General features: G+C 51.4%; 1 protein-coding gene across 1 annotated transcript in view; it reads left to right on the top strand.

Moving 5' to 3' along the window:
• The window catches only part of GPI (glucose-6-phosphate isomerase), a 28,353-nt gene extending 20,625 nt beyond the window's left edge, over nt 1-7,728 (top strand). Inside the window, exons 10-18 of the mRNA XM_036345993.1 lie at nt 3,030-3,090; nt 3,528-3,571; nt 3,722-3,874; nt 4,850-4,979; nt 5,112-5,188; nt 6,652-6,780; nt 6,998-7,073; nt 7,160-7,226; nt 7,324-7,728. Of these exons, the coding sequence (XP_036201886.1) occupies nt 3,030-3,090; nt 3,528-3,571; nt 3,722-3,874; nt 4,850-4,979; nt 5,112-5,188; nt 6,652-6,780; nt 6,998-7,073; nt 7,160-7,226; nt 7,324-7,459 (873 nt within the window). The 3' untranslated portion in view covers nt 7,460-7,728. The remainder of the gene's footprint in view (nt 1-3,029; nt 3,091-3,527; nt 3,572-3,721; nt 3,875-4,849; nt 4,980-5,111; nt 5,189-6,651; nt 6,781-6,997; nt 7,074-7,159; nt 7,227-7,323) is intronic.
• Nucleotides 7,729-16,017: the final 8,289 nt, after the last annotated feature.

Genomic DNA, 16,017 nt, shown 5'->3' with positions numbered 1-16,017 from the left:
TGAACCTGCAACCCAGGTATGTGCCCTGACCAGAAATCAAAACAGCAACCTTTTGGTGCACAGGGCAGTGCTCAACCAGCTGAACCACTGCAGCCAGGCGAGTTCTGAGGATTCTAATGACACAAAGTAGAATCTGTAATATGGCATGAAAAGGCACAGTGTGAATAAATAGTAGGCCTGGTGTGTCTTGGGGCTGAGGCTGAGGTGATCAGTGAAGCTCAAGTATGAGCACCTGGGCCTGTGGGTGTGTCAGGAGGCAGGCCGGGCACAGGTATGAGGCACTGAATCTGTTAGTCTGAGGATACAGACATGGCACAGGTACAAGGCACTGGGTCTGTCAGTGTTCAAGGAGGTAAACTAAGCACAAGTTTGAGGCACTGGCACTGTGGGTGTCTGAGGAGCCTGACCAGGCACAGGTATGAGGTTCTGGATCTGTGGGTGTCTGAGGAGCTTGACCAGGCACAGGTATGAGGTGCTGAATCTGTGGGTGTCTGTGAGGCCTGACCAGGCACAGGTATGAGGTTCTGGATCTGTGGGTGTCTGAGGAGGCCTGACCAGGCACAGATATGAGGTTCTGGATCTGTGGGTGTCTGTGAGGCCTGACCAGGCACAGGTATGAGGTTCTGGATCTGTGGGTGTCTGAGGAGGCCTGACCAGGCACAGGTATGAGGTTCTGGATCTGTGGGTGTCTGAGGAGCCTGACCAGGCACAGATATGAGGTTCTGAATCTGTGGGTGTCTGAGGAGGCCTGACCAGGCGCAGGTATGAGTTTCTGAATCTGTGGGTGTCTGAGGAGGCCTGACCAGGCACAGGTATGAGTCGCTGGATCTGTGGGTGTCTGAGGAGGCCTGACCAGGCACAGGTATGAGGTTCTGGATCTGTGGGTGTCTGAGGAGGCCTGACCAGGCACAGGTATGAGGCGCTGGATCTGTGGTTGTCTGAGGAGGCCTGACCAGGCACAGGTATGAGGTTCTGGATCTGTGGGTGTCTGTGAGGCCTGACTAGGCACAGGTATGAGGCGCTGGATCTGTGGGTGTCTGAGGAGGCCTGACCAGGCACAGGTATGAGGTGCTGGATCTGTGGGTGTCTGAGGAGGCCTGACCAGGCACAGGTATGAGGTTCTGGATCTGTGGGTGTCTGAGGAGGCCTGACCAGGCGCAGGTATGAGGTTCTGGATCTGTGGGTGTCTGAGGAGGCCTGACCAGGCACAGGTATGAGGCGCTGGATCTGTGGGTGTCTGAGGAGGCCTGACCAGGAGCCGGTATGAGGTTCTGAATCTGTGGGTGTCTGAGGAGGCCTGACCAGGCACAGGTATGAGGTTCTGGATCTGTGGGTGTCTGAGGAGGCCTCACCAGGCACAGGTATGAGGCGCTGGTTCTGTGGGTGCCTGAGGAGGCCTGACCAGGCACAGGTATGAGGTTCTGGATCTGTGGGTGTCTGAGGAGCCTGACCAGGCACAGATATGAGGTTCTGAATCTGTGGGTGTCTGAGGAGGCCTGACCAGGCGCAGGTATGAGGTTCTGAATCTGTGGGTGTCTGAGGAGGCCTGACCAGGCACAGGTATGAGTCGCTGGATCTGTGGGTGTCTGAGGAGGCCTGACCAGGCACAGGTATGAGGTTCTGGATCTGTGGGTGTCTGAGGAGGCCTGACCAGGCACAGGTATGAGGCGCTGGATCTGTGGTTGTCTGAGGAGGCCTGACCAGGCACAGGTATGAGGTTCTGGATCTGTGGGTGTCTGTGAGGCCTGACTAGGCACAGGTATGAGGCGCTGGATCTGTGGGTGTCTGAGGAGGCCTGACCAGGCACAGGTATGAGGCGCTGGATCTGTGGGTGTCTGAGGAGGCCTGACCAGGCACAGGTATGAGGTGCTGGATCTGTGGGTGTCTGAGGAGGCCTGACCAGGCACAGGTATGAGGTTCTGGATCTGTGGGTGTCTGAGGAGGCCTGACCAGGCGCAGGTATGAGGTTCTGAATCTGTGGGTGTCTGAGGAGGCCTGACCAGGCACAGGTATGAGGCGCTGGATCTGTGGGTGTCTGAGGAGGCCTGACCAGGAGCCGGTATGAGGTTCTGAATCTGTGGGTGTCTGAGGAGGCCTGACCAGGCACAGGTATGAGGCGCTGGATCTGTGGGTGTCTGAGGCGCCTGACAAGGCACAGATATGAGGTTCTGGATCTGTGGGTGTCTGAGGAGGCCTGACCAGGCACAGGTATGAGGTTCTGGATCTGTGGGTGTCTGAGGAGCCGGACCAGGCACAGGTATGAGGTTCTGGATCTGTGGGTGTCTGAGGAGCCGGACCAGGCACAGGTATGAGGTTCTGGATCTGTGGGTGTCTGAGGAGCCTGACCAGGCACAGGTATGAGGCGCTGGATCTGTGGGTGTCTGAGGAGCCGGACCAGGCACAGGTATGAGGTTCTGGATCTGTGGGTGTCTGAGGAGGCCTCACCAGGCACAGGTATGAGGTTCTGGATCTGTGGGTGTCTGAGGAGGCCTGACCAGGCACAGGTATGAGGTTCTGGATCTGTGGGTGTGTGTGAGGCCTGACCAGGCACAGGTATGAGGTTCTGGATCTGTGGGTGTCTGAGGAGCCTGACCAGGCACAGGTATGAGGCGCTGAATCTGTGGGTGTCTGTGAGGCCTGATCAGGCACAGGTATGAGGCGCTGAATCTGTGGGTGTCTGTGAGGCCTGACCAGGCACAGGTATGAGGCGCTGAATCAGTGGGTGTCTGAGGTGCCTGACCAGGCACAGGTATGAGGCGCTGAGTCTGTCAGTGTTTGGAGAGGCTGAACCTGGCACAGGTATGAGGCACTGGGTCTTTCAGTATCTGAGGAGACGACCCAGCTACGGTAAGGTCTCCGATTGCGTCTTCTGGCTCTGCTCAGTCCCAGCACCGGCCAGAGGTGGGCGGGCCCAGGCCCTCTGAGCTGCACCTGTGAAGAGCTTTGCTCCCAGGGGGGCAAGTTTTGTGGCAGGAGGGAGGGGGCGGGAATGCCAACCCTTCCTCAGCACCATTTCCTGTCTCTCTTAGTGGGTAGGAGGACGCTACTCGCTGTGGTCAGCCATTGGACTCTCCATTGCTCTGCACGTGGGTGAGTGTCTGTTTCTGGCTTGGGAGATGATGTTGAAAGTCGAAGGTTGGATGGTGCTCATGTCACTGAGCACCTTCCTGTCCCCACAGGCCCCTGGCCTTGCTGCCCTTGGCTGGTCCATTTCTTTCAGGTCAAGAGGGATGGACCAAGTTATCTTTGGGGTTTGCAGGTTGGCCTTTCTCTCCCCCTCACAGCTGCAGCCCTGCTTGTTTCCCAGAGGGGTTGGGAACGCCTCGTTTCTTGTGCGCGGCGTTTAGATCCACCTTTGCGCTCAGAGCTGATCCGACTAGAGAGGCTTTCTGCAGGCCCAGTTCCTCCCAGGTCCTCTTTCTCCTGGCTCCCCATCTAACCTTTCCCTGGTTCCAGAAGAAGCTGTGCCCACTGCCAGGAGGGCTTAGGGCACGACCATTTCTGTTGACACTGCTTTTGTGTCACAGGATTTGACAACTTCGAGCAGCTGCTCTCGGGGGCTCACTGGATGGTAAGTGCGGAGGCTTGTGTTCTCTGCCAAGCACTGGCCAGAGACCTGTGCTTAGTCCAGCCCCCTCCCCTCTCCCTCCCCACCCTCCCTCCCTTCCCCTTCCCCTCCCTTGCAGCTGCTCAGTGCTCACCCACCCGGCTCTCATTTCAGGATCAGCACTTCCGCAAGACGCCCCTGGAGAAGAATGCCCCCGTCCTGCTGGCTTTGTTGGGTGTCTGGTACATCAACTGCTTTGGGTGTGAGACACATGCCATGCTGCCCTATGACCAGTACCTGCACCGCTTTGCCGCCTACTTCCAGCAGGTACTAGCTGCCCGGCCAGGCCTTGGGGCCAGCATAGCCTGTGGGGGGCCTGAGAGGCCTGTCAGTCCAGGTACCTAGCTTCCTGCACATCTGTTACCCCTGGGCATGACCAAGCCCCACCTCTGCTCCCCATCTCAGGGTGAACCTTTTGCATCCAGGATCTGTTTGAGCTGAGTGTCAGCCAAGTTTGATTTCCATGGGAGGGGCATGACTGGTTATCATGGAGCCCTGGCCAGTTAAGTCCTGGCTTGGCTCAGGGCATGTTTCTCAGCCGGGTGGTTTTTTCCTTGGGCATCACTCTGTGTGCCTGCGATAGGGTGGGGCCACAGGTCAGGACCCCTATGGTTTGTACTCCTTTGTTCCTCCAGAAAAGCAAGTCCACACCCAGTTTGTGGTGCCTCTTTGGGCTACTCACAGCCCTCTGTCCCCCGCCGGAATCTCCAGAGCCCCTCCCCTAGTCCAGCCTCCGCTCTGGGCAGGCAGCCCTTCCTCATCTGTCCTTGCTTCGCTTTAGCACAAACCCAGTCCCTGCCTTGCAGCCCTGGGGCAGGCACAGCAGACTTCCACCACCACCTGCAGGTGTGGCCTGTGCTTGAAGGAAGGCAAAGGCACCCCAAGGCCCAGTATCTAGTTGAGGTGACAGCCCTCAAAGGCTCTTCACTCTGGATGCCAGCCTGCTTCTCCCTTAAGCCAATTCAAGATTTTGTGACCAATTTCTTCCCTTAGGGAGTTCTTCCTGGAACCTTCATACCTACTTTCTCCTAGTCATGGCTTCTTCCTGCAGAGTGGTCTAAGCTAGAAAGCTTGTGAGCCTGTATCTTCACGGGTGAGGGGAGATAAAAGGATCATGCTTGTGGATATCTCTCAGGGCCAGGGCAGGGCAGGAATGCCTGCTACATCCCAGGCAGGATTTGGGCACAGTGCACGAGGGAGCAGCACTTGCAGAGAGAGGGCTGGTTTCTGTCCACATTCCAGGGTGACATGGAGTCCAATGGAAAGTACATCACCAAGTCCGGTACCCGTGTGGACCACCAGACGGGCCCCATTGTGTGGGGGGAGCCAGGGACCAATGGCCAGCATGCCTTCTACCAGCTCATCCACCAAGGTAGGGCCCACCTGGCCTGGGCACAGGTGCTGCTGGGAGGGAGAGGGCCCACCAGCACAGACTTCTCCATGAGGTCAGTGCTGTCACCTGTGGGCTGGAGTAGTGCCTGAGTGACCACAGTGCCATTCACAGGCACCAAGATGATACCTTGTGACTTCCTCATCCCGGTTCAGAGCCAGCACCCAATAAGGAAGGGTCTGCATCACAAGGTAAGAGCCCCATCCAGACCCTCCTCACGCTTTCCTCGGCTCACATTACAACCAGACCTCGTAAGACCTGGTGCAGTTTCCTATTCCTGCCCTAACAAAGACCACGCCCATTCATTATCTCAGTTTCTGTGGGTCTGAAGTCCACCAGGCTCTGCTGGGTCTCTGCTCAGGTTGGAACCAAGATCCAGTTTCCTTGCTGGCTGGTGGCCGGGGGGTCATTCTCAGCTACTAGAAGCCACCTTGGCTCGTGGTCCCCTCCATCTCAGAATCAGCAGTAGTGGGTTGAGTCCCTCTCAAGCTTTGATTCTCTTTTGTTGCATCTCTATGACTGACTCATTTGCCTTCCTCATCTACTTTTTTTTAAAAAATATATTTTATTGATTTTTTTTTTTAACAGAGAGGAAGGGAGAAGGATAGAGAGATAGAAACATCAATGAGAGAGAAACATCCATCAGCTGCCTCCTGCACACTCCCCACTGGGGATGTGCCTGCAACTAAGGCACATTCCCTTGACCGGAATCGAACCTGGGACCCTTGATTCCGCAGGCTGACGCTCTATCCACTGAGCCAAACTGGTTAGGGCCCTCATCATCACCTGCATGATCTCCAAATCTTAAAATCTGTAACCTTAATTCTTTTTTTTTTTAATATATTTTTCTTGATTTCAGAGAGGAAGGGAGAGGGAGAGGGAAAGATAGAAACATCAATGATGAGAGAGAATCATTCATTGGCTGCCTCCTGCACACCCGCTCCTGGAAATGGAGCCCACAACCCAGGCGTGTGCCCTGACTGGGAATCAAACCGTGACCTCCTGATTCATAGAGCCTTTGAGGGCTGTCACCTCAACGCTCAACCACTGAGCCACACCGGCCGTGCTGTGACCTTAATTCCATCTGTAAAATCCTTTTTGCCATGTAATGTAACATACACAGGTGTAACAGCAGGGGGTAAAAAAAATCACCGAGCCAAGATCTTGCCTACAGAGTAGCAAATGGGGAAATCATCTAACTCCTAACCTGTTAAAGTCCATTAAGAGGATCAGTCATACCTCATCTCAGGTATGCAGAGTAGCATGGGTTACTGTGGGCACCAGATTTACACTCGGAGACCTGGGTTTGAATTCTGATTCTCCCCCTCGTACTTCTGCGAATCAGTGCTGTTCACTTGAAGAGGCTCAACTACAAGAGAGATGATGCCTTTCCTCCTCGGAATCTTAGTAGATGTCAGTTAAGTTCTTAGTAGGGCCCTTGACAAGTAGTACATATTCCTTAAAGGACAGTTACCTACTTTCTGGTGTCGTCAGATGTGCCTTGCTGTCCCCCTGTGCTCCAACTGAGCTCTAGAGTGGGGACGGCTGTCTGGCCCATGTTGGACTAACTGTGACTGCCAAGTGCCAAGTGGTCTCATCCCTCGGCCTGAAGCTCAGACAGTTTCCAGGCAAACTTGGATGTCTCTCTCGTCAGATCCTCCTGGCCAACTTCTTGGCCCAGACTGAGGCCCTGATGAGGGGGAAGTCGACAGAGGAGGCTCGGAAGGAGCTCCAGGCTGCAGGAAGGAGCCCAGAGGACCTGGAGAAGCTGTTGCCACACAAGGTAAGCACTTTTGAAGTGGGGTTTGGGTGGCATATTGGAGTTGGAAGGATAAAGTTGTGGGGCCAAGGCAGGGCTCATGATTTGCTTGGCTTGTCCACAGTAGGAGGGGCCATCCTAAAAGACCTACATATCCCAGCTTCTGGGGCAGGGAGGGCTTCCCTTCTGAGGACTTAGGGATCACAACTAACTGGGGGCTCCTCCTGGGTGTTTTCTGAAGGTCTTTGAAGGAAATCGTCCAACCAACTCTATTATGTTTACCATGCTCACACCATTCATTCTTGGAGCCTTAATTGGTAAGTGAGTGGGGAAGATCCCAGCTTGGGGTAAGTTGTACTGGGCTGGTAGAGTCCTAAATGTGCACTATCTGTCACCTCTGCAGCCATGTATGAGCACAAGATCTTCGTTCAGGGCATCATCTGGGACATCAACAGCTTTGACCAATGGGGGTGAGTTGCTGATTCAAGGAGAGGGTGGGAATGCTTGTGGATTTCACTAGCAATACTGGAACCTTCCTCATATAATTCTTTCTCCTTTTCCTGGCAGAGTGGAGCTGGGAAAGCAGCTGGCTAAGCAAATTGAACCTGAGCTTGATGGCAGCAGCCCAGTGACCTCTCACGATTCTTCCACCAATGGGCTGATCAACTTTGTCAAGCAGGAGTGTACCGCCAGAATCCAATAAACTCATGCTGGGCTGCAGTCCCTGTTGTGACTGTCCTTCTTGTCCCTCCTCGCCAGCGTCTGCACTGCATGGTTCTGCCCAGAACACCCTCTGGTCACAGACTTAGACCACAAGCCCTTCAAGGAAGCTGGTCTGGAACTGCCACCCCCACCCTCTGTGTCCGCTCCCCTCTGTTTTACAATTAATTGAAGTGTTCAGTGCAGCTGATTTTTGATCCACATTTACATTGTTCATGTACCAGGTAGAAAAATAAAGATGCCACAAAGGAGGTTGTAAGCTCAGCCTCTTGTTTCCTGAGATGGTGCTTTGTGCAGGAGTTAGAGCGCCTGTCGGAGGAGTGATGTGCCTGGATTGAGGCTTGACTAAGTGGTGAGCAGCTCCAGAATGGAGGGTGGTCCTTGAGAAGAGAGTGTATTGGATGGGGCACAATCAAAGTCACAAGGGCAACTTGGCCTCTGTAACCAAATCCATTCTCCATCTTCTACTCCTCATTCCTATGACTTTTGATGAATTGTATACTTGTGTTCACTGTATGATTTTACAAACCAAATTGAAATTATATCTGTTTTGGGTGAGTTCCTGGCCCAAATTAATGGTGACTACTATTACCTGGCCAGATACCCAGGTAATTCTTTCCTTTTATAAGGTAGACATTGAAAAAAGGATTTTTGAGCAAACTAGTCTTTTATTCAAGACTAGAGGCCTGGTGCACGAAAATTCATGCACTGTGGGCGGGGAGGCACGGAGGCAGGGATCCTCAGCCCAGCCTGTGCCTTCTCTCACACCAGGAGCCCTCGGGGGATGTCCGACTGACGGCGCGGGGAGTGAGCCTAAGCCGCAGTCTGGCGTCCTCTGTGGGAGGCAACTGGCGGGGCAATTGGGGGACGGCACCAGCGGGTGAGCAGCCAGCTCTGCCCCCGATTGCCCCTCCACCACCTCCGGTTGCTGCCATGCCCCCCCATCACCGTCCCCTCCCTCTGCCCACTGGCACCCACGTTGGCTGGCCTGGTGCTGCCCACTCACTGGCCCCGTCCCCCACCAACTGGTCATTCTGCATTGGGTCGATTTGCATATTAGGTTTTTATTATATAGGATATTAAATAATATGTCTGATTAAGCAGAGGAGGAATTTTAAAGAGTGAGGGGCAGAATTGTTGAGCAGGCTAGAGGCTGAGCATTCAGGACATAGACCCTAGACCAGATGCGAAAATCCAGACTGGGAACCTTCTGCCTTGTACCCTGTCATCTGGGCTGCTGTTACCCCGTTCCGTCCTGGGTCACCCACTTCTGCATTGTACTCTGGCTTGGTCACATGCCTTCCTTAAGACAGGGAAAGCCAGGATTCATATTTTTTGCACCTATAAGAAGGCAAACTGCACTCCCAAAGTCTCAGTGAGGAATACCCTAACTCTAGAAAGTGATTGTACAGGTGCAAATGTCCACATGAAATGATACTTGGATATTGTCAGCATCTTTCTATTAGTGAAGTAGGTTTCTTTTTTTAATTCCAAAAGTGAATGCCCACTTCTCTCCCCACCTTTGCAGAGGTGCTAGAAACGTGTTTTTTGACAGTTGAGTTCTGTTTAGGCTCCTGCTGATCCACCTCTTCTTTTTTCTTTTTTAAAAAAAATATGTCTTTATTGATTTTTAGAGAGAGAGAAATGTCAAACTGCTGCCCCCCACTGGGGATCAAGCCCACGACCCAGGCATATGCCCTGACCAGGAATCAAACTGGTGACCTCTTGGTTTATGGGCTGATGCTCAACCACTGAACCACACCAGCTGGGCACCACCTTCTTTATTAATTTAGCTGAAGAAAAGTGAAGGCCTTTCCCTATCACAGCCACTTCCTCTATTACAGAATGACAAGCACAAAAAAGTGCGGATAGGAAAATTCAAGGTGGCAGACCCTCTCAGACTAACTTGGCTTCACGTGAAAGATATGTTAGCAGGGGGACCACTGTGCTGTAAGCCCGCTGCCAGGTCTCATGTCTTCTTTTATGCAGGAGGAACTGGCATATGACAGTTGGCCACATGTCCCTATGCCTTCTCTTATTCTCCTGCCCCTCACCACTCCCAGTATCATCACTTGTAGCTTCCACTTAAGTATCCCATGGCTGCATTATTTCAAGTGTTGAACAGTATGTGAATTAGAGATCTCCAGAGAAATAGAACCAATACTATACACACACACACACACACACACACACACACACACACACACACACACACATATATACATATATATAGTTATTTGAGATTTTCTATAGGAATGGCTCATGTGATTATGGAGCCATTCTGAAAAGTCCCATGATATGCTGTCTGCAAGCTGGAGAACCAGGGAAGCCAGGTGTATAATTCAGTCTGAGTCTGAAAGCCTAAGAATGGGGGGAGCCACTGCTGTGAATCCCAGAGTGAAGGTCTGAGAACCAGGAGCTCAGATGTTTGAGGGCAGGAAAAGATGGACGTCCCAGCTCAAGAAGAGATAGAATTTGCCCTTCTTCCTTTTTGTTCTATTCCAGCTCTTAGTGATGCCCAGCCACATTGGTGAGGGCGACCTTAGTTACTCAGTCTACTGATTCAAATGCTATTGTCTTCTGAAAACACCCTCACACACAATCTCAGAAATGTTTTACCAGCTATCTGGCCACCCTTTAGCCCAGCTGATGCATAAAATTAACCATCACAAACAGGTAGCTCTTCAGGGTGAGACTGAAGCAGCTTTCTACATCTTTGTTCTGTTTTTCCTCAGGCAAACTATCGTAACTTGTTATGTGTGGGTTTGCCAGGTGGTTCAAACCCTACAAAATAATGAATTGAGCCAGTTACTTCAAATCTCACACATGCAAGTACTTTTTGTGACATTGTTCCAAGGACTCCACAATGATGTCATTGTCAACTTTGATGTTAAATTGCCTCTGGAATTCCAGAATGTGGCAGTAATTAGTATCCTGAAAACTCACCTCAAGCAGTAGGCCTTGATGCTGCGATCACACTTCAGTCAAGAGGTTGTAATAGGTGTTATGATGTAAATAAGTGACTGATGTTGGAGAGTGGTCAGTAACTGTTAGCAAACAAGAATTTTGAAGTTTGCTTCTTGGTGTAATTTTTTTACTATTTTATTTTATCTTTATATATTTTTTATTGATTTCGGAGAGGAAGGGAGAGAAAGAGAGAGCTAGAAACATCAATGATGAGAGAGAATCTTTGGTAGGCTGCCTCCTACATGCCCCACACTGGGGATCGAGCCCACAACCTGGGCATGTGCCCTTGACTGGAATTGAACCCTGGGACTCTTCAGTCCGCAGGTCTACACTGTATCCACTGAGCCAAACCAGCTAGGGCATTCTTGCTCTAATTTAAAAATATGTCATGGGAAACATGTCAGGTCATCCAGCTCTTTGGCTAGACCTGAAGTAGACACGAAGGTCAGACTTCACAGCCCATTTAAAGCTATCAGATTGGTATTAATAAACCAGGAGTAAACTGGTCTCATCTCCAGGTCCTCTCTGAGGCTGGAGCCAAATGTTTTGGGTCACCTGTGTCCTCCTTTAAGATGTTAGATAGGATAATAGTCTCAAGGTCTGGACAGTTCTAAACAGTTATTTCTTTTTTAAAAAATTTTTTATTGATATTTATTATTTATTTATTTATTTATTTGAGAGAGAGGAAAGGAGAGGGATATATAGAGAGAAACATCATTGATCAGCTGCCTCCAGCATACCTCCCACTGGCCATTGAGCACACAACCCAGATATGTGTCCTGACCGGAAATCAAACCATTGACCTCTTGGTTCCTGGGTTGATGCTTAACCACTGAGCCACACCGGCTTGGCTAAACAGTTCTTTTTTTTTTTAAATTGATTTCAGAGAGGATGGGAGAAAGAGAGAAAGAAGCATCAATGATGAGAGATAATCATTGATTGGTTGACTCCTGCACACAACCTGAGCATGTGCCCTTGACTGGAATCAAACTTGGGACCCTTCAGTCTGCAGGCCAACGCTCTATCCACTGAGCCAAACTGGTTAGGGCTAAACAGTTATTTCTTATTAAATATTAAAATACTAAAGGCCTGGGGCACAAATTCGTGCATGGGTGGGGTTCCTTGGCCTGGCTGGCAATCGGGGCCAATTTTGGCCATCTTGCCCAGTTCCGACTGGGGCCGATTGGGGCTGGCCAGCAGAGGGGAGGGACTGCGGGAGGTTGGCCAGCTGCAGGAGGTTGGCAGTGGGAGTGCACTGACCACCAGCTGGCCAGGTAGAGGGACCGCAGGAGGTTGGCTGGCTGTGAGAGGTTGGCTGTGGGAGCACACTGACCACCAGGGGACAGCTCCTGCATTGAGCATCTGCCCCCTGGTGGTCAGTGCGTGTCATAGTGACCGGTCGGTCGTCGGGTTGTTTGGTCATAATGGTCGCTTAGGCTTTTATATATAGAGAAAGAGGCCCAGTGCATGAAATTTGTGCACTTGAGTGGGTCCCTCAGCCTGGCCTGCGCCCTCTTGCAGTGCAGGAGCCCTGGGGGGGATGTCTGACTGATGGCTTGGGCCCATTAAGCCATCAGTCAGACATCGTTATCATTGCCATGGAGGTGGGAGAGGCTCCCACCACTGCTGCTGTGCTCGCCAGCCGTGAGCCTGGCTTCTGGCTGAGTGGCGCTCCCCTTGTGGGAGCACACTGACCACCAGGGGGCAGCTCCTGCATTGAGTGCCTCCTGGTGGTCAGTGCACATCATAGTGACTGGTCATTCCACCATTCAGTCATTTGCATATTAGCCTTTTATTATATAGGATTTGCTGTAGATGAGGCCCGCTAGAACCATAAGAAATGCAAAAAATTCACTGTTAACTCATTCTTTAATTGCTCCCACTTAAAATCAAATTGCCCCCCTGTGTGCTATACCTTGGGACATTCGGCTTGACACTTTTTCTCTCTGAGCTTCATTTCTGAATACATACGCATATACCATGGGAATTGTAATTTCTTCTCCACCTACCTCACTGGGTTGTCATGAGAAGGTTCCAGGCTAATAAACCTAGAAATGTTTCATCAAGTAAGTGTCTAAATGGGAAGGTAGCAGGTGCTGATTAGGGGAGGAGGGCATGATTGTTTCCTGGGACTGTAGCTATTGAAGCTTTGCAGAGGGTTCCGCAGGCCTCAGAGGGGCAGGCTCAGTGGTGGTCGCCCCTGGAGGCGCTGGCCGGGGTGGGGGGGTACTAGGTGGGCACTAGGGGGATGGCGAGGCTGAAGGGGGAGTAGCTGTCAAACCTCCCTGCTTGGCGCCATTCTTTAAAGTGTATGTGGCCGTTTCACAGCTGTAGGTGCTCAGGGCGGGGCTCTAATCTCCTGGAGTTGGGCGGGAGCTGGGCCAGGGCGGGGCCAGGCAGGCTAGGAGGGCGGGTTTAGCCCCGTCCCCAGCGAGGTTCAGCGCACTTCTGCTGCTGTTGAGTGGGGGAGGGGTCTGACCCTGGGGGGCCACTCGGGCCAGCCTCCACCCAGGTCTGGAGTTGTAGGGAGGAGAGGTGTGCCTGGCCTCAGCGGACGGGGCCTGGCAGTGCACTGACAGGTCATCGCCTGCATGCTATTGTGGCGCCCCTGGCAGAGGTGGCAGGGGAAGAGATCAGGAGTTGTAGGTGCGGGGCGGCTACCCCTGAGGCTGGGGCGGCTGGGGTAGGGTGTCCTTGCAGGGGGATTGGAAGAGCTCCCTGTGGCCGCTTCATCTTCCTTCTTTGCAGTCTGTGATCCTGTCAGGCACTCTCCTCAGACCCCTGGGAACTTGGCTCCGGCCGTCCTGCCCTTCCATGGCTCCCTGCCGCACTGCCCCACTCAGCTCTCCCTGGCCACCCGCCTGTCAGGAGGCTGCTGGGGCACCCTGCTGCAGGCAGTGTGGTCCTGTGGTAGGTGGTGGGGGTGTGGGGAGCAGCTCCAGTAAAGTTTAGTAAACCCCGGGTCTGAGTCAGGATTTGGCTGCATAACCACAGGGGAGTCTGCCTGGCCAGGACAAAATCACACCAGGCCCGGAGTCCTGCCCCAGGGACCCACAGCCCCACCCACCCTGCTGAATGGTCATGATGTGATGGTGTCCCAGATAATTTGCATATTCCTCTATTATTATATAGGACTAGAGGCCTGGTGCATGATATTCGTGCACTCAGGGGGAGAGGGTCCCTCAGCCTGGCCTGCTTCCTTTTGCAGTCTGGGAGCCCTCAGGGGATGTCCGACTGACGGCTCAGGCCCGCTCTAGGGGGTGTGGGGCCTAAGGCGCAGTCGGACAGCCTTAGCGATGCCGCCAGCCGTCAGCCTGGCTTGTGGCTGAGTGGCACTCCCCCTGTGGGAGCATACTGACTACCGGGGGGCAGCTCCTGCATTGAGCGTCTGCCCCCTGATGGTCAGTGCATGTCATAGCAACCGGCCATTCCACCGTTTGGTTGGTTTGCATATTATCCTTTTATTATATAGGATAGCATAGCATTTTGTAGGTCAAGCAGTAAACAGGATAAGCTGATGGGAACTCAACCTGATGGAAGTAGCCAACTGCAAAGAAGAAATCAACATGTAATTGACCTAATCGTGTACATAAGCAATGGCTAAGTCTCCCTTCCAGGAGTCAGAACTTTGGATATTAATCCCTTGTCTCATTTACTTGCTGCAAGTAAATAAAACTACCTTGTGACAACCACGTCTCTTTTATTTTTTATTTTTTTTAATTGATTTCAGAGAGGAAGGGAGAGGGAGACAGAGATAGAAACATCAATGATGAGAGAGAATCATTGATGGGCTGCTTCCTGACACCCCCTACTGTGGATCCAGCCCACAACCCAGGCATGTGCCCTTGAGTGGAATTGAACCTGGGACCCTTCAGTCCACAGGCCAACGCTCCACCCACTGAGCCAAACCAAGGGCTCTTTTCTTTTTTAAAAAAATTTTTTTAGCCGAAACCGGTTTGGCTCAGTGGATAGAGCGTCGGCCTGCGGACTGAAAGGTCCCAGGTTCGATTCCGGTCAAGGGCATGTACCTGGGTTGCGGGCACATTCCCAGTGGGAGATGTGCAGGAGGCAGCTGATCGATGTTTCTCTCTCATCGATGTTTCTAACTCTCTATCTCTCTCCCCTCCTCTCTGTGAAAAATCAATAAAATATATTTTTTAAAAAATTTTATTTATTGTTAATCCTTACCTGAGGATATTTTTCCATTGATTTTTAGGGAGAGTGGAAGAGAGGGAAACATTGGTGTGAGAGAAACACATCAATTGGTTGCTTTCTGCAGGGCCTGGGCCAGGAAGAAGCCTGCAACCTAGGTATATGCCCTTAACCAGAATCGAACCTGGGACCGTTTTGTTGGCAGGCTGACGCTTGAACCAAACGAGCTAGGGCCCATGCCTCATTTTTGAATAGAGCACCCCAAGTGGCAAACTCCTTGAGTTTGGTAGCAGTGTGGGTCCCTGAAAACATTAATTTCTTTTGCACCCTATGATGTGAAGCCTGAGATAGTGCTTTTGCAACAAGCATTTTTTTAAAAGTCAGGTTTATTGAGATATAATTTACATATAGTAAAATTCACCTTCCTTTGGTGTACAGTTCTGAATTTTGACAAATGTATACAGTCATGTAACCACACAGTTGAGATACACAGCATTTTTCATCACCCAAAAAAGTTCCTGGCCTCCCTTTATGGTTAATCTGTCAGCGGTGGACAAGGGGGTCTCTGGCCGGAGATAACTTCTGGCCAGAGACAATCCTCTGTATCCCCTCTTTTTATCTCGCTTGTACAAATAAAGTCAAACAAAAGGCAACAAAAAAAACAGCAAAAACAGGCAAGGAATTATTTGTAGGAAAGCAGTACACTCAGAGAGGACCTGAGCGGGCAACTAAGCTGGCCGAATCGGACCGAGTGTCCTGCCCGGTGGGGGTTGGGATATTTATATCCCTAGACTGGAGTGCCCCTTGGTAAGTCTTCCCTTCCCTTATTTCCCCCCAAAAATATATCTTTGTTATGGGTTAGCTCAGCGAGATAGACCACCGACGCAGAATTTAAATTTTAAGAGCCTTTATTAAGCTGACCAGCTGACTGCTAGCCGTGTCCTTCCCATAAGAGCCCACAGCTTGCAGTGCAGACCAAGAGTACAGCAAGACCTTTTATCTGCAACATTACAAAGTACTTTTTTAAAAAAAGAAAAAACAAACTGCAAAGCGGGTCCTTAGCCGTTCCTGGTACTGGCAGGGTAAAAAGTTTACATAAAATTTACGAGCAGGGTCACACCTGGCTGGGTTCAATCATAACACATTGCTTTTCTAGCGAGATAATTAGCAATTTTTCTTTCCCATGGTACCTGCCCCTCAGTCTACTTAGTAATTCTTTTTTGTCAGGCCCCTGCCCCTAGCACATCTTTAAGTTACAAGACTCCTTCATCTAGTTGTTATGCCACCAGTTCCAGCCGTGGGCAAACTACGGCCCGCGGGCGGGATCCGGCCCGTTTGAAATGAATAAAACTAAAAAAAAAAAAGACCGTACCCTTTTATGTAATGATGTTTACTTTGAATTTATATTAGTTCACACAAACA

Source organism: Myotis myotis, unplaced genomic scaffold (genome assembly GCF_014108235.1).
Source record: "Myotis myotis isolate mMyoMyo1 unplaced genomic scaffold, mMyoMyo1.p scaffold_m19_p_19, whole genome shotgun sequence".
Lineage (NCBI taxonomy): Eukaryota > Metazoa > Chordata > Mammalia > Chiroptera > Vespertilionidae > Myotis > Myotis myotis.
The sequence above is the reverse complement of the archived record's forward strand: the minus strand, read 5'-3'. Positions and strand labels throughout refer to the sequence as shown.